At 36.8% G+C, this 27,685-nt stretch overlaps 1 protein-coding gene and 1 long non-coding RNA gene across 2 annotated transcripts in view; one reads left to right on the forward strand and one right to left on the reverse strand.

Moving 5' to 3' along the window:
- Window positions 1–27,685, forward strand: part of jazf1 (JAZF zinc finger 1) — a 145,796-nt gene that overhangs the window by 82,359 nt on the left and 35,752 nt on the right. The window contains exon 2 of the mRNA XM_062957666.1: window positions 1,895–1,967. Coding sequence (XP_062813736.1) covers window positions 1,895–1,967 — 73 coding nt within the window. The remainder of the gene's footprint in view (window positions 1–1,894; window positions 1,968–27,685) is intronic.
- On the reverse strand, window positions 2,843–7,680 carry LOC103279883 (uncharacterized). Its single transcript, XR_507046.3, has 3 exons — window positions 7,547–7,680; window positions 6,455–6,583; window positions 2,843–3,202 (listed from the first exon to the last, which is right to left on the reverse strand). It is a non-coding gene; the product is annotated as an uncharacterized LOC103279883 (long non-coding RNA).

The raw sequence follows: 27,685 nt of genomic DNA on the forward strand, positions 1-27,685 counted from the left end.
CACTTTTCTCGGTGTTTTCAAGAGAGCCCTATATTTCTTACCTGAAATTAACTATTCCATGAACTTGGAGCTGAAGCATGCCATATAATAGCTCTTGAGACAATGTCCAGAGATCTAGTCTTCCAGCATGATTCTATGGTCAACTTCTGGTGGAAATTCGCATTGGAAACCTTGTGGAATCACTTCTCTAGGCATGGCTTATGTCCTCTATAGCAGTCCTGTGATATTCAAAGCTCTTCACATATACATGCAGCCATGTTCAATTAATAATTATTGAATAATTTTTTCTATGATTTGGCCCAGTCATTAAACAGAATGGAGACTTTCGTCAAGAAGACTAGGACATCAAAAGGCACAGCTACCTGGCCAAAGCAGACTACTATTACTTTTCTTGATCTAGACCAGGCATGGGCAAACCCAGGCCTGTGGACCGGACACGGCCCCTTGGGCTCTTTCCTCCGACCCTCATTTGCTTCGCCCCTCCTCTTAGCATGCAGACACTTTTGGCAGTCACGTGTCTCCTTCTCCTCTCAACCTGGGGACGTGGTGGGCTGTGGTGTCCCCGTGCTGATAGGAGAGCCGGGGCATTCGCACACAGCTGTGAGCCCCCCTGGGTCAACTGACCCACTGGGCCAACCAACCATCTGCATTTAATGCGTTGCCACTCCCACCAACTGTCACCCTGTGCCATCTGCTCCCTCACCACCACTTGCACCAAATGCACTGCCATCCTGCGTCAAATGTCCTCAGCCTCCTGGCTCGCATCCCCAGCCCACAATGCAGCCCCCACCACAAAAAGTTTGTTCATGTCTGATCTAGACACTATACTATTGATGCAGCCTAGAATCTCATTAGCTTTTTTAGCTGCCACATCACACTGTTGACTCATGTTCATTTTGTGGTCTACTGAGAATCCTAAATCCCTTTCACATGTACTGTTTTGAAGGCAGGTGTCCTCCATCCTATAGCTATGCATTCATTTTTTTCTGCAATATACTTTTCCTTGTGGAAGTTCATTTTGTTAGTTTTGGCCCAACTCTCTAATCTGTTACAGTCATTTTGGATTCTGACCCTGTCCTCTAAGGTAATAGTTATCCCTCCCAATTTGATATTATGTGAAAATTGATAAACATGCCCTCTATTCCACCAGGACAAATCTCTGTGGCACCCCATGGGTCACTCCTCTCCATGATGTAGAGATGTCATTGGTAAGCAACTTTTGGCTCCAGCCAGTTGACCAATTTCCAGTTGACCTAATGAGTATCATTGTGTAACCCACATTTTACTAGCTTCTTTGTGAATGAGTCCAAGAGCAAATCAATCCTGAGCCATCCCTAGATACCCTAGATAGTGACTAAATTGAGATTGTTGTCCTTTGGATACAACATGACTCACTAGAAAAGCCAATAATGTTTGGTAAGATAGAAGGCAGTTGGAAAAGAAGAAAACTCTTAATTCCATTTGCATACATGACTAGCATACTGTAATTTGAAAAAAACTGCATCTGCTAAATCTAGCCCAGAACTTAGCTAATCAAAATATACTAAATGGTGTTCTTTCATGTCATCCATGGAAGATTGTTCTTAGCAGATGTAACTGCCATCTAAATATGGATCTGATTGGTTTGACATTTCTTTAAAGAATGTTCACTTAACAGATACATAATGGGTTATCTCTGTCCTTTACTGCTCATTTTAGCTGTTTATAATTTAATGTGGAAATGATATGTACTGATCAACATTTTAAAGTATTTCAATATGTCTGCTTTTTTATGAATGAAGAATAATGATTTTGTTCTGTGTATGATCCAGAAACCAGGATATTAAATGCTTTGTATCCACAATATCTGATTCATCAAAACCTGGTAACAGTTTATGTACCTTTTTCATTACAGATACAGACCCACGTGTATTAGAGAAACAAGAACTACAACAACCAACCTATGTTGCTCTCAGTTACATTAATAGGTAAGATCTTTTAATGTGTCAGTATCAATATCTGCAGCTTTGAAGACAATGATTTCTTCTTGTGTTTTTATAAAAAAAATCACATGCCTCTTGCAGTTGATTCCAAATATATAAATCAGGAGTCAATAGTATGCAGGTTCCTATATTACTGTTGGCAGGGCAGTAATAGGATTTGCAGCACGGCAACATCCAAATGGGTTCAAGATACCCACCCTGAACATGAGAAAGAATGTGGATAATACTTTAATTTTGTGAACATTACAGAGTTATGCTAGTAAATGTTTACAATGTGAACTTATAAGTCATTGTTGGAGCCCCCGGTGGTGCAATGGGTTAAAGCCTTGTGCCAGCAGGACTGCTGACTTGAAGGTTGGGTTTCTGACTTGAAGGTTGGCGGTTTGAATCCAACCCGGGGAGAGCATGGATGAGCTCCCTCTGTCAGCTCCAGCTCCATGTGGGGACATGAGAAAAAGCCTCCCACAAGGATGGTAAAACATCAAAAACATCCAGGCATCCCCGGGTAACATCCTTGCAGATGGCCAATTCTCTCACACCAGAAGCAACTTGCAGTTTCTCAAGTCGCTCCTGACACGAAAAAAAGTCATTGTTCACACCTACCATTCTACTTTGGTTGTTGTTTGCCTTCAAGGTATTATCAATGCATGGTGTCCCTAAGGCAAACCTAGCTCAATGTTTTCTACACAGAGATTTGTTCAAAGGAGGCTTACCTTTGCCTTTTTCTGAGGCTGAGAGAGAGTGACTTTCCGAAGGTCACCCAGTGAATATTTATGATCGAGTGGGAATTTGATCCTTGGTCTCTCACCTGATCTCCCACCAAGCCATTAAAAATACTGGTTCTCCAAACTACACTCGGTTTAGAAAGGTTTATTCATGTGTATATTCTCTTCTTTGAGAAATGTTGGTTTTAACATCACTCAACAGAAGTGAATTTTGGTAACAGTCTCATTGGCATTTTTGTCCATTCTTGTTACTTTTTATGAGGTTGAGCTGAGCTGCAAAAACACTGCCTATTCAGCTTTTATTAAAAGTATTGCATTTGAAGGTGAGCCAGGTTTTGAACGATGTCTTTGATATTTTGTTTTTGTGTCAGTTTTAAACACTTGATACATCCAAGTTGTTTCTGGAACTTGTCCAGTGGATTCCTGCAGTAGTTGCATCACAAAGAAAAAACAGCTTGCTTAAATCAGTGCAGCTAAATATCCTGTGTCCAAGCTCTGGAAGAAAAATAGAATAGAAGCAAATATTGCAGTTAGTTCGATGCCTGTACTTCTGCTTTGTTCTTCCACTGTTCTTTCTGTTACTTAGCTTATGCATTTAACCCCACTTATTTCAGGCACTCTGCCCTCCCATAACCTTTTTGCCTCGGGTTTTTTTTAATCGTTATCTTTCTCAGATGATTCCCTGAGTCCAAATGTAGTTATAGCTCAAATGCCAAAAAAATCTCACATGGATTTCTAAGGATTACATTATATAGCACTGATTTCATATTCAAAACTTTTAATATTTCCAGTCTATAAGCTTATACACTATTCTTCAATAATGAAGGATAAACAAGATATGAAGATAGCATTCTCCAATCTAAAGGAAAGAGGGCATCAGATACTGATAAAGTGGAGAGGTGGGAATGGGGTAAAGTAAATATAAGCAAAGTGGGACCTCCACATGTTGTTTCACTGCAGTTCCCATGAGCTCTCCTCCTTGGGTGTTGCTTAGGCATTTGTCTTGGCGCAAACAAATGTGAGGACAGGTACATCATTCAGCATAATATCTGCCTACTAGCCTTACTCTCCTACACAGGGAGCTGTGAAAGACTTCTGTAAACAGTACTGCAGTGAGTGAAGGGAGAATACAACTCAATTAGTGTAGTATATGTATTCCAGGACATTTCTTCTTCAGCTGAAAATTTGGTACCAGAGGTCAAAATATAACATGGAAAGAATAGGGACATGTACCTACACTACAAATAAGAACAGTTCAACATATTTCATATACTTTTGATAAAATTAGGTATACAACATCAATATGTGAAATGAAACAACCATGCCAGCTAGGGTTTGCATAAGTAGCCGCTTTGAGTTTCCTTCGTGGAGAGAAAAAACAGGGTATAAATAAACATAACAACACAAAAACATTTGTAACCTCCTAGAAACCACTTGAAGGCTTCTTGAAAAATGGAAGGCTGTCTGTCTTGCCTATTCAATCATGGAGTATCTCACTGTAGCAGTATAAATTTCTCCAAGAACTTGGACTGAGTTCTTAAAAACCAAGGTTTAGCCAGTATCTGAGTTGACAGTAGGATATAGGCAACTTGGGTAGTACCATTTATTCATTTGGTCTACTCTAAATGCAATTAACAATGTTTCTCTAGTGGAGGTCAGGTTACTCACAGAGTTTCTCCTATATTAATAAAATATAGGTGAATATTACATTCCTCTAGGATTTAACTGCATTTGGTAATCATTATTCCTGCTTAGGACCTGTGCCAAACCTGCAGCTACTCTGTGTTTTGGCAGTGATGTGAAGCATCATACAAACTCACATTTGCCACCCAAAGTACAACAAAGATTTGTTGGCTGTGCACATTCCACCCAAAGCACCACAGCAAGAGTTTTTCCCCCAGATGGCAGACCACACATAAAAGAAGTAAATTACATAAAGTCAAAGCCATCTTGATTCAAGTATTTCAGCCAATGAGACCTTAAACCCACAAATCCCGCAAAAATTGTAAACACACGCAGTGGAAATGGATAACAGTTTAAAGGGTCCACCAACACTTTTTCTATGATGGAAAAAAGTAGGATTGTTATACATGAAAAATGGGGAAAGGCCACAAACTAACTCTGATAGTTACTCTGATTATTATTTTTGAAGTTTATACGGCCCAATTTTAGTCCCATTTATATGTACCATATGGTCAGGACTATAAATGCCATTTTTCCTGATAAATAGCAAGTTTGTGGAACCAACAAATCCAAATGGTTTATTACCTGAATCCCGAAGACAATCAGTTCCATTCATACTGCAGAGCTTTTAATGATAAGCTTACATTTTAAACAGAACTGGGTGGATGTCTAACAATGTATGGGATCAATACGAGCAAAGGGACATTTGGGTAGTCAAATCTACCCTGGTTATCTGAAACAGCTGAGTTTTCAAAAAAAATCTAGACATGCAATTGTAAAAGATTTCACTGCCAAGTTTTCTGTTCTACATGAACATCACAAAGCTATTTACATATTTTAAAAACTCTACCAATTACATGTCTACGTGGAGTTGCAGTATATTAAAGACCAGAGCTTGGAAAAATTACTTTTAAGAAACTATAACCCTGGAACTGAAGGTTTGATATAGAGGACTCCCATGAGTCATATTTAAAGGCCCCATATTCGATCCAGTTTTGGTTAATGGGGCAATGAATAAGGAGCAGAGGAAAGCAGAAAGAACATTAGGATGCTTAAGAGGTTTCTAATTCATGTGCATCTTGTACTTCCCAAAACTTCCCAAAACTCACTCCCAAAACTCACTCCCAAAACATAGCTCCTTACAATATTTTGGAGGAAGGTATTAGCAGGTTTGGGGGAAATTTCAAGACTTGCAGCAATACCAAAAAAAAAAAAATGGGCGGGGGGATCTGAAATGAGGACTCGACTGGTAACTGTTTCATTATCTGGGCACAGGCCACAAGGGGGTGGTAGAGAGAGAAGGATATTCCATTTTATGGGATTGGGGGAGTTGAAGGAGGAAAATCATTTCCCCCTTTTTTGGTGGCTATTCCTCCGACCTTCCCATATCTTAAACGAGGGTTTTTCCATGACGGGGACATAGGTGGGGAAAGTAACAGGAAAACAGGGGGGGGGGGAATGGTTTCACTACATCAATTCATCCTTTGCCTCTGAGAAATGGACTGTCCTTCTCTCTTTAGCATCCCCTTGTGACTTCCGCCCAAATAATGGAACAGTCCCTTTGACTGTGCTTAGTGACCACAGAAATTTAATTTTGGGGGGGGGGGGGATCTGCGTACAATTCTGAAGAGAAGCATTCTGCACTACAACATTGTTTTTTCAGGCCCCGTGTGTTAAGACTCCTTTACATTAATATGGCAAGCACAATTAAATGGTGTGCCATACAAAAATAATACCTTCATGTAGAAAACAAGGGTTGTCTTTGCAGTACAGAGTCTTTTCATGTTACTTTTTTTTTTGCAATGGTCCCACCTTTGAGAATCCATGGATTTGTAGTCTGGTAAGGTACCTTGAATTTTCTGTTCTAGTTCACCGCAATGTACAATTTCCAAGTTGCTTTGAGTACTTGTGCAAGTGAAATTCGTCTTAATATCAGCTGAAAAGAAGCTACATTAGTTCTGTCAATACTAGTGGACAATTATACCTAAAACTCATTTGAAAATATGGATGTGGTTAGCATTTTAAATTTGTTCCCCATGACTAAAGAAAAACTGTATTTTTTACCTCATTTGTATCTCAAGCAGTTGGAATTCTTCACTCTTACTACATTACAAGTCTGTTGGGACTTTTAAAACTGCTTATTCAGATTTTACTGTTTTGGACCTACAAGAACTAGTTGTGTTAAGTTGCTTCCTGGAAAGAAACAGGACAGTTATAAAGCATCTTGAAATACATACTTATTAAATGATAAAGATCTAGTTTTCTCTGTATGTTTAAAGAAAGATAACACTATGTTACACATTTTTGTTCCTGAATTATAAATGTCATTTCCTAATTGGTTCTATCATAAAAACATGGAAAACGTTTATTAAACTGCAAAAACTTTGTTTCTGCGGGACATCCTGCAGCACATTTTGTTATATTAACCCCTCCCCCCCAACAACCCAGTGGGAAAAAAGTTTTTAATGTTGTTTTCAAAAAGAGAGAGAAAAATAACTTAAATAAAATATTAAAAAGGGGGGAAAGATGGGAAACATCACAGAATAAACTATGTAAGTTAGGAGCTATTTTTATAGACTCTCCCAGATGATTTCTGAGGACCAAGTCTCTTGAACTTCCCATGCCTGGAGATATAGCCACTTCTTTAGGAATTTTGTTCCTTCTAACCCATTCAGTATTTGTCTCCAATGTCTGATTCATCTGCTTTTTCACCACTGGTTCCCGACTTGCATGTTCTGTAATTTGGCTCCACATTTTTCTCAAATTTTGGACATTTTCATAGGCACCTCTCCATCTCAGTAGGTGCCTCTCTTGCAGAATTAAATGTTTGGCTATATTCCTTTAAACCACTGGATGTTACCTTTTTATTATACTTTTGTTACTTGGCTGTTGAAAAACAGAGTCTTCATACTCCTTAGGGAGTTTTTCCAAGGTCTAATTTATGAGATGCCTCAGAACTTCTCATTAGACTGACAAATTATGAGTCACAATTAGGTAAAGTTCTTCATTTATTTAACAAAAAACACTTGTATTATATTTCCATTCAAATATTATTTTATCTAATCCTCTTGTGAAAGATCTTCTCATTTCACACTCCTTTACTTTCCGTTAGTAACAGTTCAAATCAAGCTTGTCTGCTTTATCAGTTAGTCTTACCTGTCTTTTAATGGGTTTGTTTCGAAGCCAGATAGCTTTTTTAAAAATCATTAAATCATTATTTTCCATGATACTTGCAGATAGTTGTGTTTCTTTCCATGTTCCCATGTTCTCTCTCCTTTCTCCATAAGGGGGTGTTGGCATACAAGAAAATTTGCTGGAATGGGTCGACCATATATGTAGCTGGAATTTACAGCTGCAATTTGATTTGTGTATGCTCATTCTCACCTTTCCTCCTCTCAGCTGAGCTGCTTTGGGGAGCTGACACCATGGAATCCCTTTGAGAGGTCTACTGGTCTGATAGCTCCTCAAAAGGAGTTGCTGTGCAAGAAGTTTGCACAATTACCTGGCTATTGATTTATTCGCCTAGGTTACCTTCCTGAACCATTTCTGGGCATTTGGAAGCCTTTAATAATTTATCGGCTCCATTGTCAAGGTTGGAAGCTATAGTTGCTATAGTTTTTCAATGAATATCTCATAGAGTCTCAACCAATTCAACATAGTTTGTGGCAGTCACAAAAACAAAGTTTCTGGAGTATAACAACTAAGTGAGTACAGCACAATTAAACAAGAAATAACCCTTTCAAACTAGGAACAGAACATTTTTCAACTTTTGTTACATAGTGTAATCAACCTGCTAGGAAAGAGGCAATGCACAGCAGACTTATCTTGATCTTAAGTAAAAGAACAGCAACAGACCTTAGCACAGTGGTTCTCAATCTGTGGGTGCCCAGGTGTTTTGGCCTACAACTCCCAGGAATCCCAGCCAGTTTACCAGCTGTTAGGATTTCTGGGAATTGAAGGCCAAAAACATCTGGGGACCCAGGTTGAGTATTACTGCCATAGCAGGAATCCTTTTGGTTAGCCCCAACTAAAATAGATCCACTGAAATCAATGAGTCAAACGCATAGGTAAATCTATTGAATTTGGTCTGCCCTCATGTTTCTAAACGCTTCACAAAATTGGAATTATTTTCTGAGCCAAGTGAATTAAAAAAATAAACTCTTGCTCTTTCCACAATGCCAGACTCTGCTGCATGGCTCTTCCCTTCCCTGGCCAACAGTTCCAGTGAGAGTTTTAAGTCAGCATAAGAAATAAGAGTTATATTCCCTCATACCTCCTTTTTCATGGCCCTGCTAAGATACCATGCAGTAGACAAGAAAAGGTTTGGTGGCTGTTTCAAAAACAGAATCATAGAATCATAGAGTTGGAAGAGACCTCACGGGCCATCCAGTCCAACCCCTGCAAGAAGCAGGAAAATGTCATTCAACGCACCCATTCAAAGAAGTAAATCAGTCCTTTGAAGTGACTTCTTTCAGCATTCTCTTTAATGGGTGGCCCTCTCACAAGACTTGTTGTAATCATCATTGTGATCTTTATTTATATTTTACTATTTTATCATGATTAGGACTCAGAATTCACACATTGTTGATTTTACTAGAATCCTGAGGACCACTAACCAGTCATGCACTAAGAATTAAAAGGTGCTCAGTCCAGGAAATTGAATTCAGCAGAATAACAAACATTCTCAGTACAAAAACCTTTTCTTTTTATTCTAGTGTTTCATTACATCAATGTTTTCAGCAGGTTAGAGTGTGTATAATTTTGATACTGTTCTTGAAAAGTCAACCCTCCTGAAGATATCCTAAAGCCTTTTTGGTATCACACATAGTGCTACAATAGGGAATATGTGGATTGAACATAAACTATAATACTGTTTGGTTCATGGGCAGCCACATTTTCATCAAATATTTGCTATATATGCACCACCACAATGAATCTATGTTCTTTTTTGCTATGCTCTGTTTCTTGCTGTATTTTAATTTTCCAGTGATATGCTAGGTCAGCTTTAAAGCTAGCAGGTATAAGACTTAATAATTTTGTAGAAGAAATGATTAGAAGCTATCAAAGAATAGCCAGACATTCTGCTTTATATAAAGAGAAAGGATGTTTAAGGGGGAAATGATAAGGTTAAGAGCAATCTGAATAAAATATTAGGCCATGTAGAACTTTGAAAACGTTTGATTTCAGTATTTGCCATGCTAATGTGACATACTATTGGCACAAAGATCAGGTCATTATATTAGGCTCATTTATTTTCAGAGAGGAAATAACATGGCCCTAAAATGTCATCTCTGAAGAGTTTGCAACTCTGGCTGAATCTTCTCACCTATATTTCACTGGCCTGTCATCGTTGAGCATAATATTCTTCTCTGCTGTTGGCACATTTTTTTTAATATGCCATATGCAGACTTGGAAATAATTTTTAGACCACACTTAATATAATGATTGTGTTGACTGAGATGTTCATGAACTTGTAGTGCAAAAAAGTAACTTTTTAGAATTCTTATTTTTGTTGGAAATAGATAGCAACTCTGAATTGGTGAGAAATCAGTTGAAACCTCTCCCTCATGCTTTCCTTCACATAATTAAATGTTTATGATCATACTTACTATTTACTATCCTCACCCTTTGCATTTCACGGCAGAATATCTATGAAGATCAGTAAATAACAAATACAATAGAGTCTCACTTATCCAACATAAACAGGCTGGCAGAACATTGGATAAGTGAATATGTTGAATAATAAGGAGGGATTAAGGAAAAGCCTATTAAACATCAAATTAGGTTATGATTTTACAAATCAAGCACCAAAACATCATATTACACAACAAATTTGACAGAAAAAGTAGTTCAATACGCAGTAATGCTATGTAGTAATTACTGTATTTATGAATTTAGCACCAAAATATCACAATGTTTTGAAATCATTGACTACAAAAATGCGTTGGATAATCCAGAATGTTGGATAAGTGAGACTCTACTGTACCTAAATCGTGTCATTAGTCCTAACTAAAATAGTTGTTAATACTAACTAAAATAAATCAATGGGATTTATTTTTTAAGTGTTGACTAACAATGCATGTATTAATTAAGCGTGTCTTCTCATCAAGAATAACCAGCTGATGAATATCCATATGTGAGAGTATGACTGAGTCAAGAGTTACAAAGTATTTGATATAGATGATTCTGCATATTATGTTTATATTTTAATCCTAGTTTTAGAACCGTGTAGTTCTTGCCTTGTTTCAGTTATACCCACTCATTTTGAGCTTTAATCCATACAGAGTCCTCCTATATCCACACTCTTGATATCCTCAAATGAGCTAAAATGATTGCTATTTGGAACTACAGGTTGATTATCCCTTATCTGAAATGCTTGGGGCCAGAAGTATTTTGTATTTTTTATTTTGTATGGTCTTTTTGGAATACAAGTACTGTAGTATGTACATATTGCAGGGGTTCAAAATATAATGCCCAAAAGGGCAGCCTGCGGGGCCTCTTTGGTCATCTGTGTCCATCCCACCCATCCCACCGTCATGATTACATTTCCCAAAGCAGAATTTTGGCAATTACTACTTTTACCTAAATTCTAAAGTTTTGATGAAGCAGATCTTTTAAGGTTCAAGCAGATGTCACTTGTATCTCTTTGGCTGTGACATTTCAGGTATTAGGTAATTCCTGCCACCCCTTTGAAGCGGTAGAAGTTCAGCAATTGATTCAATAGGTCTGTTCAATTCTAGATCATCAGAGCCTACATTCAGGCCCTATATATGATTTTACACTGCTATATAATGCAAGTTCAATGCAGTTAAACTGTATTATGAAACTGCATTATATGCCAATGTAGATGGGGCCTCAGTTAATGTTCCACAAATAATTAAATTTAGGAATTCTAGGCTTGTTAGATAAACCAAAAGGTTCAGCAGGGATTAGTAATACAAGGCATTGCTACTTGTATGTTGTTGGCTCTCCTGATGATTGCAGCCACAGTCTGTAATTGTCTGGTGGTTGAAGTTCTGGAGCTGGTTAGCTTCATCATTGTGTCAGTTTGCTAATAAGAAGGTCAGCACAGGTACAGTCTCTTAGATTTACATGTGGCAGATGATGAAGCATTATGGGAAATCTGCCTCCAAGACCAGGCTTGTATTGCATGTTACAATTGGCACCCGTTCTGTGGTTCCATAATTGACAAGAAATGCTATTATCAAGCAGGTCTGTTGAGATAATTAGCATTCCAGGGTTGCATTTTTAATCAGACGTGAGTCAGATAATTTATCACAGCAGTAGCAAGCTGTCAGGGTCATACAATAAATACTCATTAAAGATGAATAAAGATTAAGTGCAGCCCAAAACAGAATTAAGCAAAGTGCTACTTATGAGTCATTTCACTTCAATATTTGCTTGTTAATAATTTGATGTAATATTGGCAAAGAGATCAGGTCTCAGCACTGAGCTCATTTGTGCAAGAGGTGATAATACTGTGCTGAGATGTCTGTTCAGTATCCATTTGAGTCTGAAACCTTACTCGTAATTGATTGATTGGAAAAAGAATATTAATTTTGAAAAACTGATTTAGTATGACTGCTCCAGCCATAACTGGAGTTCCTCAGTAATAAGTTGACACATTAAAGAGAGAAGTGTTCCATTCTGAAAGCAGAACTAATTTGTTAACATTAGTATGCTATTGCACTTTAAATTCAATGCAACTCTCTTATATTCAGGAGCTTCACACATGAAGAGTTTGTGGCACTTTCAGCTGGCTTTCAGTTAATTAAAAAAACCCTGGACTCAAATATGTCTTGACAATAACACAGTGTTGAAGTATTCTGTGTTGTATGTGTGTGCTTTTTAATTAAGTATAGGCACTAGAATACTGTAGGTAGTGTGGCTAGACGTTTAGAGCCAGTCCTTAGCTTGAAGACCTATCACAAAAAATCATTTATTCATTACCTTACTCCATTTAGTACTGTCCATTAATTTGCTACATGGCTTCTAGCATAGGAGGAATTGCTATATAGGTTGAGCATCCGTTATCTGAAACATTTGGGAACAGAAGTGTATTGGATTTTAGCCCCCCCCCCCCCCCCAGATTTTGGAATACCTGTAGTTCTATATGTACATAATGAGATATCTTGGAGATAAGATCCAGGTCTAAACATGAAATTCATTTAGGTATAATATACAACTACTACACATAACCTGGTGGCAATTTAATATGATATTTGTATAACTTTGTGCATGATACAAAGTTTGTGTACATTGAATCATCCAAAAGCAAAAGTGTCACTATCTCAGTCACCCAAATGGACAATTTTGAATTTCAGAGCATTTCGGATATCAGAATTCCAGTTAAGAATGCTCAACCTATATTCATAGCTTACAGGTCTGTTGTAAATATTACAACTATATCATGCATTTGAAGTGCTTTGAATACTCGGAACTAACACTAACATTTAGGAAACACTGTGCAAATAACAAGCACAAAGTAGCTGCATGCAATAACATCCTGTGGAAACTTACTAATAGTGCATGGGGTGCAGACACAAAATTAATAAGAACATCAGCCCTGACCTTGTCTTACTCAACTACTGAGTACACCTGCCCCATCTAGCATAAATCCGCCCACACGAAGCAGGTGAATATAGCATTGAATGAGGCATGTAGAATAATCACAGGATGACTTAAACCGACTTAAAATCTAAACTGAAAAATAAATGAAATCTCAATATATATCCTTGAAAAAATTACCAGCCAACTCTAGTCTTATTCCTCAATAAATAATTGTGTTTGTTATTTTGATTGAATCCATTTTTTCAATGTTTTTTCTTCAATCGTTTATTTGTTTCCACAATGGATGCTATTTCCAGAAGTACTACTGGCAAATATACCTTTGGGAATTTGCCTATCGTTCTGGGAAAGACGCATACTTAAAATGCTTATGCAATAGCATTCAAACTATGATTATGCTTGAAGCAAATCCAGGCTTCTTTGCCAATCACGTCATGATATGTGATACTACCTTTTAAAAAAAAACCTCAAGCAGTCTGAATTGCTCTGAGATCTACAATATTAATTGTTGCTTTAAAAATTAAGTCATCCCCTTTCCTTGACCTGGGATCATCTTTACAATAAATAATCTAACAATTGTAAAGGCAGTGATAATTTTCATGAGCATTTTGTTCTAGATTTTAGTAAATTTCTGTAGTCCAGCTTTGGGAAGCAACCATAATTGAAGTCTGGAAAAGATATTTCACACTGCTTATATAACAGAAATGCATTTTAGTCAGAAATTTTTACATAAATCTAATTTTAGTTAGTTCTGAGAAGCAGACGACTTCGTAATTTTGAGAGTTGTGGAATATTGGACTATTCTTCATTTCAGATTTTTAAAAAGAGGGTTAGATGGTTGAGTATCAGAGGTGCTTTAGCAGGAAATACGTTTCATTGGCAGAGGATTTCACTAGATGGCCTTGGGTTTCTTCCAATATGTTGAGTAATTTTCAAGAGTTACTTCCTCAAAATGGCAAATACAATAGCAAGTTATTTGGAGGCATGCTTACAACCATCATTAATTACTTTTGAAAAATAACTTTGTTAGCTCTGTACTTTCTAAAAGAATGAGCAATTGTCTATATGGTCATTAGCTTACTGAAGTCCAGTTATATTGTATTGGCAATAGGGCCATATCTCCTTTTGAAAAAGTGTATTTGATGTCTGATTTCATCTCTTATCTTGCACTTTGCAGCAAGAAATGTAAGGAAAAATATTTTCCTGACTTAAATATTCCCAGGGAGTATTTTTTTTTCCATTGCAACTGCCTTCCCCACTGTGTCTTAAAGTCTGCCAAGCTTGCCAAAACTCAGCAGGTAGTCCACATGGTATGCATTTCTGTGTGAGAAAGCTCCCCTGATGTGGACAAGATGTTGTAAAGTGTATTACACCTTCCCCGCTCTTCAGAAATCTGGACTGATAAAGAGTTGGACTCATCGGACATTTTTCTAATGTTTATGCATTAATTCAGATAGATTGATCTCAAAACTGTTTATGTATTTGCATGCTCTTTTTAACATGCAGTTTAGATAATTCAATATAAATAGCATCATTTATCTCTTGCTAACCAGCATGGGTGGAATTTCAAACCAAACATGCTGAGTGAGTTGCAATTATGAGAACCTAATTATATTTTAAAGGATATGTGTTGCCTCCAGACTTATGTAAAATTGATTTGGAAACCTTCAAGCTCTTACTGCATGTCAGGCACACAAGCCATATTTATTTAATTAATGCATTTCCCCTTGCTCTTCTTCCAGAAAGATGGCTGGAGTAGATTATGTATTATTGATTAAAAACAAAATAGTTCTGCCAATATGGCCAAAGCCAGCACAAAGATAGTATATGTGAATGTGCAAGAAAGCAAAAGAAGTCAGCTTCAAATGGTGGATTCTCCAGTATGTTCCATCAAAAATATTTGGTACCCTAGTAGTGGGATTGCCTTCCCTCAGAGGCCCAATTTAGCTTGTCACAAGCCTCCTTTTAACATCAGATTAAAAAAAATATTTCTTATATGAAATATGTGAAGCCTAGTGGTAATGACCTGTTTCAACGGTGGCATTCTGAGATAGCGAATATTATTTAATTCAATATACAGCGTTCAACATACCGTATTCTATTTTCTGTACCATCTGTTATAGGGCGTGATATACAGTAAATGTTTTCATAAACATAATACATTTTTTAAAACTAGTTCTTCAAATTACAGTACCATGATACAAGCAATCTTAATCCATTTATAGGTTCAGCAGGGGCAGAGGAAAAATGGGGAAGTGAGCATGCAATCCCTATGTTCCCACCTCCCATTTATTACATTTGTTGTGCTCTTTGTATTGAAGCAATCAAATTCGCTGACACTTCAGCACAATGTGTTTAGAAGAAGTTTTCCCTTAAGTAGTAAAATACATCTGTTTGTCAAAGCATGTGATTGCCCTCTGTTGCTCCTCTTGGATTTGGAGTGCTTTGTTTTGTGATTTATCAGTGGGATGAAAACACATTCAGTCTGCAAGTCTAACTGCAGAAGCATGTATCTATGACTAAACCCTAATGTGTGAAGAAAAATGAATTAATCACAATAAATACATTTTCCCCTTAATGTCTTCATTGGGCTTCTGCAATGGGGAGCTTTTTACATCTATGCAGTGTACTGTATCCCCATACAGTGTGGAAACCTGATATTGTTTCCAGCATTTAATATCCTATACAGACTGCCCATTGATAACACTAGGCTTGAGCTGGTATAGCTAAAAGAGCTGAAAATTCCAGAAAAGCTACCTGTCTCAATATCTTCTACCTTGGTTTCCACAGACTGACAGGTTTTTGATAAAGTGAGATTTCTGTCATTTCAACCTTCCCCAAACCCACTATAAAGATCCCATGTTAATGGGATTTACATGCGACGCATCTCAGCATCTGTGCAATTGAAGAATTTTGTGTGCAGAATATTCTTATCCTATACCCATGATGCAAAATACACTTATTCCTAGGAATGAAGAAAGACCGATATTATCCAATGGGGTCCCTTCATATTCACTAAGGTATGGTTCTGGGACCCTCCAAATTTAGAATTTTCAGCCAATATACAAACTGGAGGATTCCATAGGATGTTCCTATAGCTGTTACAGTGACATCATAATGTTGTGCAGTCATCCCGCCCCATTTTTGGGTTAAGTATTTGCAGATGTGATTGTCCCTGATTGCACCACCTCTTCTGCTGTCCTATATACTGCCAAAAAAGTTACCTCTAGGCATTTCTAGGCCTTCTCTAGACATTTCTACTTCCTCCAGTGCAATTCTATGCTCAACTTCAATTGGCCATAAAATCACATTGGAGTACCTTGAAATGCTGATAACTTTATATATTTGGTGTATGCTTTTACTGGCCTTACATTTGCCCTTATATGGCAAATGTGGCAGATTGTGTCCCCTTTGGCTGGTATCATAGTGTAGAGAACTTTGCCATTTTTCTTCATCAATGTCAATTTTGAGGTTTCATTTTATCCTATTATAGGTGAACAAGGCTCATAATTTATGTGTTACACTGACAGACTACAAATAATTGGACAAAAATGTAAGAAAATTATTGAGCGTGTTAATAGCAATCTTCAAGAGATTACTCGTCATAAATATAGCATCAAATTATTTTCATTTCTAGAAAGGCATCAAAGTCTCTGTTCGTACTTTTGACCTTGATATTGTTTGTAGCATTTATTCTGAAGTTTATTTTGAGAACAGAAAGCATCTAATACAGGCAATACAAGATTAAGTGACAGAAAAAAATGAATTAAGCTGTGTATGAAGATGAGACAAAGAATATTTTGACCTAACTAAAAATGTCGTGGAAAACAGGGAGGTGTAGAAGGTTCTTCTAAATGAAACAGAGATGGTTTGAATTTTCTTTTTTTTAAAAAGCAAAATTGGCAATATTTTGGGTATTTGTGATTAATGTCAAGTGCATAAACTTCTCAAGTCCCATCAAAATTGAAAAGGCTTCTTGGAAAATACTTTTATGCCATTTTTGTCTAGCCTAGTACTTTAACAGGTCAGGTCTCAGGCTGAAATGAATGTGTTATATGTGGCTGTGTGTGTGTGTGGTAGGGATTTTAATGCACATTGTATGAGAGAAAGTGGTGTGTGTATGCGAGTGTGCAACCCCAGTCACTAGCATTGGCTCCACCAGGCTCAGAGGATTTACTGGAAATTTAACTATATAGTGGGCCCTTGGTGTCCACTGGGATTTGGTTCAAGAACCCCCCACCCCACCCCATTAGCCATTATGGTTCCATCATTCATTAAAGAATATTGAAAACAGGAATGATTTGAACTTCTACTTTGAATACAACTCAGTTTCATCTTTAATGACCAAAGAAAACAGACGCTAAAATGTTTTATGATATTTTAGTTCTGTTTGTTAATTGCATAGAGAGGGAGAGAGATTAATTGTATCTTTCTAGGATCTAGAATAAACCTGGCAGAAATGCTGTTAGTTTGCTTTGTAATCACACACATGCACATTTCACTGAGTTCTTCATCAAAGCTATTTGTGTGGGTTCTGAATATTTGCACTGTGTGTTACATACAGCGTTTTGGACACATCATCATCATCATCATCATTTAATTACTTATTAATCGCCCTCCATCCAAGATGCTCTAGGCGATTTAAAAGATAAAATAGTAAAGGATAAAAATACATACATACAAATATTGATAAAATTAACATAGATTAAAAGCTCTAGTAAAGAGCCAGGTCTTAAGTGCTAGGGTAAAAGGCCCTAACTCACACAATAAGTTATAACATTTATCTTTTGGATTTGCTACAGGGACACTTACACATGTAGCCAAAAATACAGATTCTCCAGATAATTGTAAAAAATCCTATGTATCGGTGCAAAGATTCTTGTTGGTCAGAGGTATTGAAAGTGATGGCCCATGGGCCAATGCTAGTCTGTAAACTACTGGATGCTGGTCCATAGCAAGTTTCCAGGAAAGACAGAAACATTTGTAATCAATGGGCACAATTATTGTGTTGGTCCTTGGCACATTATGAGTGGGGTGAGGAAACCCTGTTAGGCCCTACAACGATATAATAGCATGAGGATTATTATTGTAGAATCCAAGGAAAGAGCGTTAGTATTTGCTTGTGTTTGTATCCAATTAAAGGGCCACTTGAGTTGTGGTCACTGTGTAGCATAAGGATAGAGACAGATTTAATGTAAGAGAAGGATTGTGGATTTCAGCTTTTACCATGGAACTATCCATTGTTACTTGGTTTCATAACTCCTCATTTCCTACTGTTGCCTCTTTTTGTCCACAGCCACATCCATAAGCTTTTCCCAGCCAGTATTAAAGTAGCACCAGTGGATCTGCCGCATTTCCAAGCAGCCCCTTCTCCAGAGTCTTAAAATTTAATATGGAATCACAATATCAGTGGAAAATGGGAAACTCTGCAAGTATGAGAATGATGTACTCATATATCCCTAGACATTGTCTTTTGCCATAAAAAGAGATTATCACCTAGGCAATTTCAGTTAACCAAGCTACTTGAGGAATGCCATTTTATTTCATCTTTGTCCATGCTAAATACTAAAATACAGGAAAGGTTTTGGTTTTGTTATATATGCAGAGCATCAGCATTTGAGAAAACTAGGCCCTAGTATCAAACTGTACCATATAAAGGAAGTGTTGAGAAAATAAGAATAAACATGTATATCTCATTTAACATCATGAAAAAAATAGTCAAGATTTTTAAAAGCCTCCTGCTGCAAACTCTTTGCATTTCAAAGTGGTCTCTAAACCTTCTGTGGCTTTCTCACTTTCCTTTAATGTATAGTTGGATGGATTGTGTAGAATGATTGTGATCAGTTAACATTTGATAGCCTGTTGTCATATAGTTGATTTAGCTTTGGGGTCTGTTTCTTCCATTAGCTGTTGTCTTCCCATCGTTGCCAAGAGCTTTATGGAGCAGTTTCCCTTCCTTCGTCTATCTGCCATATTAGCTCCTCGACCAGACTGGTTTTAAATTTTATGCTTTTTCTTTTTTCTGACCGAGTTGCTGCCATTAAATCATGTTACACTGGTGTTAATTTTCCATTCCATTGCTGAAGATATGCAAATTTAATTTCGCCCTTAATCCTTGTCACCTGTTTCCTTTCTCTGCTCTGAGTAATAGGGCGAGCAATGTGCATTGTTGGAATTTTGCAACTGCCCATGTGGTCTAAATTTCTGCTCCTTGGGAAATATATGAAAAGTGGACTGAGCAGACCATTCCCATCCAGATTCTGCATTTTTCCTACCCTAATGCAGAACTTTCCAAATGTTTCATGTGGGTGGCACACTTTTTAGACATACACCATTTTGCAACACAGTGATTCAATTTTACTAGCAAACTGGAGGTTGAACCAACCCCTTATAAGAGATACAGACACAAACATGAATTGTAATAAGGAAATAAATGGAGACACAACATGTCTCATGAAAACTTTCCATATATATATTTAAAAACAATTTATTAGATAATAACACACATTTCCAATATTTTTGTCATTTCCTGTTACATTTGTGCACCATACCTACACCCTGCAGCCGACACACTCTGGGTCTCACACAGTTTGGAAAGCTCTGCACTAATGTATTAAATGCAAGTTTCCATCCAGTGGCAAAATAAATCTGAACGTTTGGATACCATTTTTCACTCTAAGGCAATTACTGGCACTTGAAAAATTACATAAGCATTGTATGTGTAACTGCAAGACCTGGTTAAAGAGTTAATAATCAATTTTGTTTGGCATTTTTAACACAAATTAGATATTAGTCCATGAATTTGTACCTATTTGTTTGAGTCCATGTATTTGGCAATATGCATTATAATTTTAATATGATATATTTTTATTTTATTTGACCATAGCCTTTGTGTTCAGTTATTTTATAGTTTCAATGCGAATCAAGGCCTAGGCATTTTAGTAAGCATTCTATAGGCTTACATTTTTTACATCACTGTGTGAGATGCCTTTGGAAAAAATGTCACCTTCAAAGCAACTGTCAAAAAGTTATTTTTTGAAAGTTCTAGAAATTCTGAAATATTTCCTTGAATGATAAAATGTATCTTTTTCCCAGTCTAGATTTCCTGTGTCACTAGCTATAATCCATGGTTTCATTAGTCCTCTAGGACTAATCCCATTTGGGAATGAAAGAGTAGGGAGCAGAATTAGGACGGCATGTTGATGGATCCTGTTTTATCCTTTCTTGCCTGGTATCACATCCTGGTATACAGAAGACAAAATAATGTTGGGTGAGCAAAGCCAACCTGCAGAGGGCTCTATTATACCATGTTTTGTGTGGAACCCAGAAGTTGGTTGGTGTTGGAAGGGGGGAAGGGAGTTCATGGGCAAAGCTTCCAAGAGTCTGCGCTTAGTCTGGTAAACAGACTAGGAATTATGGATAAAGTCCTTTTCCTTGGGCTTTGCACCAAGCATGAGATCAGATGACTCAGCCTGGACTCATTATTTTAATAGCCTACAGCTAGTTCACATAGCAGCAGGCGTCCACCGAAATTATATATGTGTGTGCGTGTGTGTGTGTCATTTAATCGTTGAAACTCAAACCAGTACATCGTAGCTGAGTTTAGAGTAGTCAGATATAAGCATTAATAAAGTCGGCCTGCGTAACCAAGCAGAAAGTATATATTGTAACGTTGAATAAAGACTCAAATAAAAAACGTGATTTCATTTATCAAACCTAAACTGTAGAGACTACTAATATTTGTCAACTTTTCTACAGCTGCACTTTACATTAGAAAATTAATTAAAATGGGAATGTGTATGTTTACCCTCACTTAAGAGTTGTGGGTCTTTCTATACTTTTCCTACCATCACTATGCCTTGTGGTACACCATTTCTGCAAATTATACTTCAATACCTCTCACTTAGCTTTTAAAACTAATTATATAAACTATACTAAACACAACCTTTATTTTTGCTATTGTGATGATAAAGCAGATTAAACAATGGTCAACGTACTTCCTGCTTTCTGCCTGATAATGTATTCTGATTCAGTGGGAAGCCCTTTCCTATCAACAGTAATACCTGAGGAAGTGAAAAGCAAGAGAATAAGTCTCCCACTTCAAGGACACTAAATATATAACTGCTTAAAAGGCTACACAAAATTATTTTCACATAGAGCTGTTGCTACCGTATATTATTTTATCTTTATTGTGATTATGCTCACAGAAACCTGGCAAGGTAAATTGGGATTAACCTTCTTTTATAGATGTGCAGTCAGACTGGAGAGGCACCTTTGTGCCCAAAGCCATAGAGTGAGGCTGCAGAGTTTGACTTGAATTGATATGATGAAGGATTCATCAACAAGAATCACATGCCTAATTTATCTTGACCCATTTTTATTATACTCACTTTGTCATCAGCTTGGGTGCATGGTATTAAAAAATTATAGCTATTTGCATCTAAAGGTAGGATTAATTTACGAAATAACTCAGTTTCCACTTACAAATGTGACACAGTGTTAAATTGGGGCTAGGAGATTTATATTATATTATTATTATATCCAAGATTGTTTTTTGATGCTATTGGAGCATTGAGCCACCAGTGTAATTATGGAGGAAGATATGAGGTGGCATTGGTTGTCAACATGAAGTAGCCCTTATGCCCTGGGAACAAACTGGCTGCATGGAAATACCTTGGGAGGAAATCACTGTACAAGGAGGTACATATGTCTTCTTACACAACATTATAAAAAGTATGTACACTGATTGTACAAGCATAAGTTACTGAAGAGTTTTGGCCTGCATCATCTTTTTTCATAAATAACTTTAGAATGCAAATGATATTATTATGAGAAATAACACTGAATTATTTGTAATAGAAATTTGTAAAATTTCAGGTCGAGCAATCCTTACTAAAATAATTTTTGACCCAAAATGTTCTGAATTTCAGATTTTGAAATATTTGCATAAATATAATGAAATGAGACCTAAGTCTAAACACAAAATTCAATTATGCTTCCTGTACATCTATACATATAGCCTGAAGGTATAATATTTTTATAATTTTGTGTGCAAAACAAGGTTTGTGTACATTCAATCACCAGAAGGCAAAGATGTCACTATCTCAGGCATGTATGTGAACAATTTTGGAGTATTTCGGAATTCCAGATAGGGGATATTCAACCTATATTTAGAACATAAATATATTGAAGTGTCCGTATGTTGTTGAGGCCAATGACTAGTACAATAAAATTGTGTTTTTTTAAAATAAATTTTTATTGAAAGGAAAAAAAAACAGTTTATATACATAAAAGTGGGGGAACAATATAGGTATAGGAAAGTAGGAAAACAGCAAAAGAGAGGAAAGAAAAAAAAGGGAGGGAGGAAATGAGGTTTGGAAAAGGGGTATTTGGTGACTTCCGTTCTTCTTCCTCCTGTAAGATAATAATGTAACACTGTCAATATGAAAAACTAAATACCAGTTAGTTCCCACCTGTAACTTAAATATTTCTTAAGATAATTTTCTAAAAGTGACCAGTCTGTCTTCTTTATTCCACTACCATGGTTTTCTTTTAATAGAAACGTTAATTTGTCCATATCTTTTATTTCCATTATTTTAATAATCCATTCATTCATTTCAGGAATAGTATCTAACTTCCAACTTCTGGCGAAGACTAATCTTGCCGTTGTTGTTAAAAAAGTAAATAGTTTGTCTAAATTTTGATCTGCAAATAATTCTTGATCAAACATCCCCAGAAGGTAAAATTCCGGTTTCATTGGAAAAGATTTTTTTAAAAAAATTTGACATTCGGCATGGATCTTTTTCCAAAAGTTCGATGTTTTTTACATGTCCACCATAAATGGAAGAATGTACCTTCATTTGCCTTACACTTCCAGCATTTATTGTCCATGTTCTTGTACATTCTTCCAAGTTTTACTGGTGTCATATACCAGCGGTGCATCATTTTCAAATAATTTTGTTTAAGATCTGTTGCATACGTATACTTTAGTTTCCTCAGCCAAATTTCTTCCCATTTTTTAATTTGTATTGGTCTTCCAATGTTCCTTGCCCATTTTATCATTGAATTATTAATTTGTTCTGTTTCAGTAGACCATTCTAGAAGTTTATTATATAGTACTGTAATTAGTTTTTTTTTCTGATCTAATCAGTTTCTCCCAAAAATCATCCTCAGAAACAATAAAATTGTTGATAATAATGATACCAGCTTGAATCCAAGCTAAATTATACTAATAGTAAACACTTTAAAATAAACAAAACTTCAGTTAGCAATTTACATCTCATTAATTTCAGTGGGACTGTTCTAAACTTCACACAGGCTGCTTAATTTTTTAAAACTTTCTGAGAAATACCTGTGAACTTTATAGTTTAAAGCATTAATTTGATGAATGAGAGATGAGTTTTTTAACTGAGGTGCAACCTGCAGAACGACAACATGAATGAAATTAAGCAGTACCTTAAAAATAGTGTTCATTCTGGTTAATTGGATTCCCTGTATGTCTATTCTCTTTGATATTTATATGTGACACATCTTTTTAATGCTTCCTTATTCAACTTGCATATATTTTATGTCTCATGCTGTGCTAGATAAATTTAATGTCGCATAAAATGGGTGCATAAAAATATGTAGTATCGTTGTGATTATAGGTTTCACAATTATGCAGACTTAAGATCCTATCCTAGTTCTTGTTTCTCTTTGAAACTGAAAGCACATAAAGCATGCCCTTTTGCTCTTGTGCTAGCTATATCTCTGGGCCTTCAGTACATAAAGATGTGGATGTAAAGATGTGCAAATCATTTAAATTCCCCATTATTCATTATGCTGTTCAGAAATTAATTCATGGTCATTAATAAGGTCCTGTTTTGTGAAAAGAAATATTGCATTGCCCACTACATTACTTGTTGTTTTTGTTAGCCATTACAATAATAACGTGTTAGCCATTACAATAATAAAGCAACATTGTTCTTATTACTATATTGCACTTCGCTTCATTCTCATTACAAAAACAATAATAACTTGTGGCAGATAATTGTTACTTGTATCAAATTAACTCTGTAAGAATAAATATGCCATTGTTTATAATTATAGTTTTAACTTAATCCTTTTATGATTTGCCTAATACAGATTTTGCATTTGGATTATTGTCCATCTAGGCATAATATTCCTTTCCTGTTCCTTAGATTTTCATCAGGTGAGCACAAGCTCATAGATCTGCAGTCCAGCATATGTTTATTTGAAGCTGGACCCCATCAAATCATAGAATCATAGAGTTGGAAGAGACCTCATGGGCCGTCCAGTCCAACCCCCTGCCATGAAGCAGAAATAAATAGGAAATTATACTAAAAATGCCAAACATCAGGCTATTTGGTATAGTCTCATCAATACATTTTGTTTTGAGCCTGTAACTCCATAATTCCTCACTACTAGCTATACCCAGTAGGTTTGATGGAAGTTGCAAGTCTCTAAATTGTATGGAATTTGTTCAGTGTATTGTCAAAGGCTTTCATGGCCAGAATCACTGAGTTGCTGAATTTTCCAGGCTGTATGGCCATGTTCCAGAAGCATTCTCTCCTCACAGTTCACCCACATCTATGGCAGGCATCCACAGAGGTTATGAGGTCTGTTGGAAACTAGGCAAGTAGGATTTATATTTCAGCTTTGAAGCTAAAAAGGCCATTCATTGCTAACCAAGGTGGCCACCTTCACACTTGTCTCAAACATACAAGAATTCTTTCTCCCACCCTGGACTCTCCACAGACATATAAACCTCACTTGCCTAGTTTCCAACAGATCTCACAACCTCTGACGATGCCTGCCATAGATGTGGGTGAAACGTCAGGAGAGAATGCTTCTGGAACATGGCCATACAGCCCGGAAAACACCCAGCAACCTACTGTATGGATTTATTTAGAGGCCCATCACATTTGGAAGCTCTCCAGATGTTTTGGGCCTATAACTTCTGGATGCTCCCACAACAGTGGTTCTCAGACTTTGACCCACCAAATGATTTAGACTTCAGTTCCCAGAAGCCTCAGCCAGCTTAGTCAACAATTCTGGGAGCTGAGGTCCCAAACAGCTGGAGGACCAGAGTTTAGTAGCTTCTGCTGTGGAGGATTGCAACTGTAACTAGTGGTCCCCTAGCTTGTGGGAGAACCTGCCACTAGCTGGGGGAACATCCTTCTAACATCTTTAAATTTCATACTTTCCTCACAACGAAATTTCAGTGGGATTTTAAAATGAACATACAATCAGCCCTCCATATCCACAGATTCTCCATCCATGACTTTAACCATCCATGGTTTCAAAATATTCAATGAACAAAGAAGAATTCCAAAGGCAAACTTTATTTTGCCGTTTTAGTTAAGGGACACGATTTTACTGCACCATTGTATATAGAGTGACTTGAGTATCTATGGATTTTGGTGTCCATGGGAATCCTGGAAACATACCAAGAGCCCACTGTATCTTTAGGGGAAAGCAGCCAGATATTCATGTTGCTTAATAGGCATGGTGCTATCGGGACTAAATTACTAAATTAATGGTGTGTTTGAAAATATGTTTTAAATACAGCATAAATGTGTTTTATTAAAGAGACATTACACTGTCCAGCCCAATAATGCACACTACATCTTTTATGCTTGCCCTTTATTACTATACAATGCAGTAAGGCATTTGAACCAGATTGCAAACATGATGTGAAATGAAATATAAGCATCCATAAAGCTATTTCCTATGATTAAGCAGTAACACATCAAGTATGTATTGTTAGCAGCAAGTGATGACTGGTTTGTTAATTAATGACCCAAAGCCAAAGCAAGGTTGATGAATGCCCTAACAAGCTGGCTGTTAACTGCTGTGAAGGTGAAATTCTGGGATGATAATTGCTACATTAAACTGTACTCAGTAGTTTATTGCACCATTTTTATTCAGCCTTTTGAAAAATTAGTCTGGGCAAGCTAATAACTGTTTTTCCAGCAGCCAGAGAATATAAGGCATTTTTTTCTGGTTTATGCAGCAATCCATATGAAGTTGGTCCTTGCCATTAATTAATGACAAGTTTGGTAATTAACTGCTAAAAGGTAGACAGAAGGCAATTAGCCCTGGAAAAGGACATGCTTGAAAAGCTATCTCAACTTGTGAAAGCCACTGCCATTGGAAAACTGATCTCAATGAATGGCCAAGTTATTTAATATCAAGAGGCAACTGATTAGAATTTGGCTTTAATGGGTGATTTGATGATTGCATTATCTGGTTAGTGCCACCTATTCACTATATGCGTGTGTATGTGTGTAGTACAGTATAAATATTTATATCAACTACAGGCAGTCACCAAGTTACAAACATCTGATTTGCAAATGACTCATACCTTATAGTTAAGAACAGGAGTGAGACAGTAGAAAGCGAGAGAAATCTACCCCTCGGAAGGGAAATTCAATCCTGAAAGAGTTATCCTGGGGAAAAGGCAGCTCAACTGAAGCTTTCTCATCTATCCTTGTTCCCACAACAAGCCAAATTTTTTCAAAATTCAATTATCACACAGACAGAAAGTAAGGTGAAATCTTCTCAATGGGCACAGACAACAAAACAAACATCACAGGGGTTAACTCTTCTCTATGTTATCCAAAGTGCATGTGTATGTATGTACCCTGTTTCCCTGAAGAGAGGACAATGTCTTATATTCATTTTTGCTCCCAAAGATGCACTAGGTCTTATTTTCAGGGGATGTCTTATTTTTCATGAAGAAGAATTCACATTTATTGCTGAACAAAAAAATGAACATTTATTCTATACTGTACAGTAGTTGTCATCACAAACCAGCATAACCAGACAAACTGTGAATCCTATCCAGAATTTCTTGTTACCACCATTATTTCCATATACAACAATCTATGGTACATACATTTACCGATCCTGCATGCTCTGGTGTCCTGTTTGGTGGGCATGCTTCCAAACAAAAATTTGCTAGGTCTTACGTTCGGGAGAGGCCTTATATTTAGCAATTTAGCAAAACCTCTACTAGGTCTTATTTTCAGGGGATTTCTTATTTTCCGGGAAACAGGATATCTGTGTGTGTGTGTGTGTACCAATTCGTAAGACGTATACTGCTGTATATTGTTTGAATTCTCCTCCAACAATTGTTATGAATATAATTGTGTACTTGCAGTTAGCCCTCTGTATCCACAGTTTGTATATCAGCCATCTGCAACTTGAAAATAATCCCCCCTCCCCCCTCGCAAAAAAAAAATCTTTTTTGAACATTTTATATAAGGAATGTCCGTTATATTTACTGTACTGTTGTATATAATGTGTTTAAGTATCCATGGATCTTGGCATACATGAGCGGTCTTCAAATCAAAAACCAGCAAAAGCAAAGCGTCCATTATATACAATGTTGTAGCAAATATATAAAGTTACAAATGGTTACATGTGGTTACAACCCAACTAAGTATTGTAATGCTTTCTCTGTGGTGTTTCCTCTCAAGGAGGTTTGGAAACATCAGTGGTTAAGAAATGCAGCTCCCAGAATGCTTCTAGAAAACCAGCTCTTGAGCAACTCACAAATACTGTGTACTTATTGCCCTGGTTGTAATTTGTTCCTGGACTCAGAAGCCTGTTTAGGACTTTCAAGCTTAAATCTTAGGATTCTATAGGCTGTAGACATTGCAGTTAGGGTGGAAGGATTATGCTATAACTGTGTTGTGTAAATGGACAATTTGTCTTTTGCCA

The sequence above is a fragment of the Anolis carolinensis genome, chromosome 6 (assembly GCF_035594765.1).
Source record: "Anolis carolinensis isolate JA03-04 chromosome 6, rAnoCar3.1.pri, whole genome shotgun sequence".
Classification (NCBI taxonomy): Eukaryota; Metazoa; Chordata; class Lepidosauria; order Squamata; family Dactyloidae; genus Anolis; species Anolis carolinensis.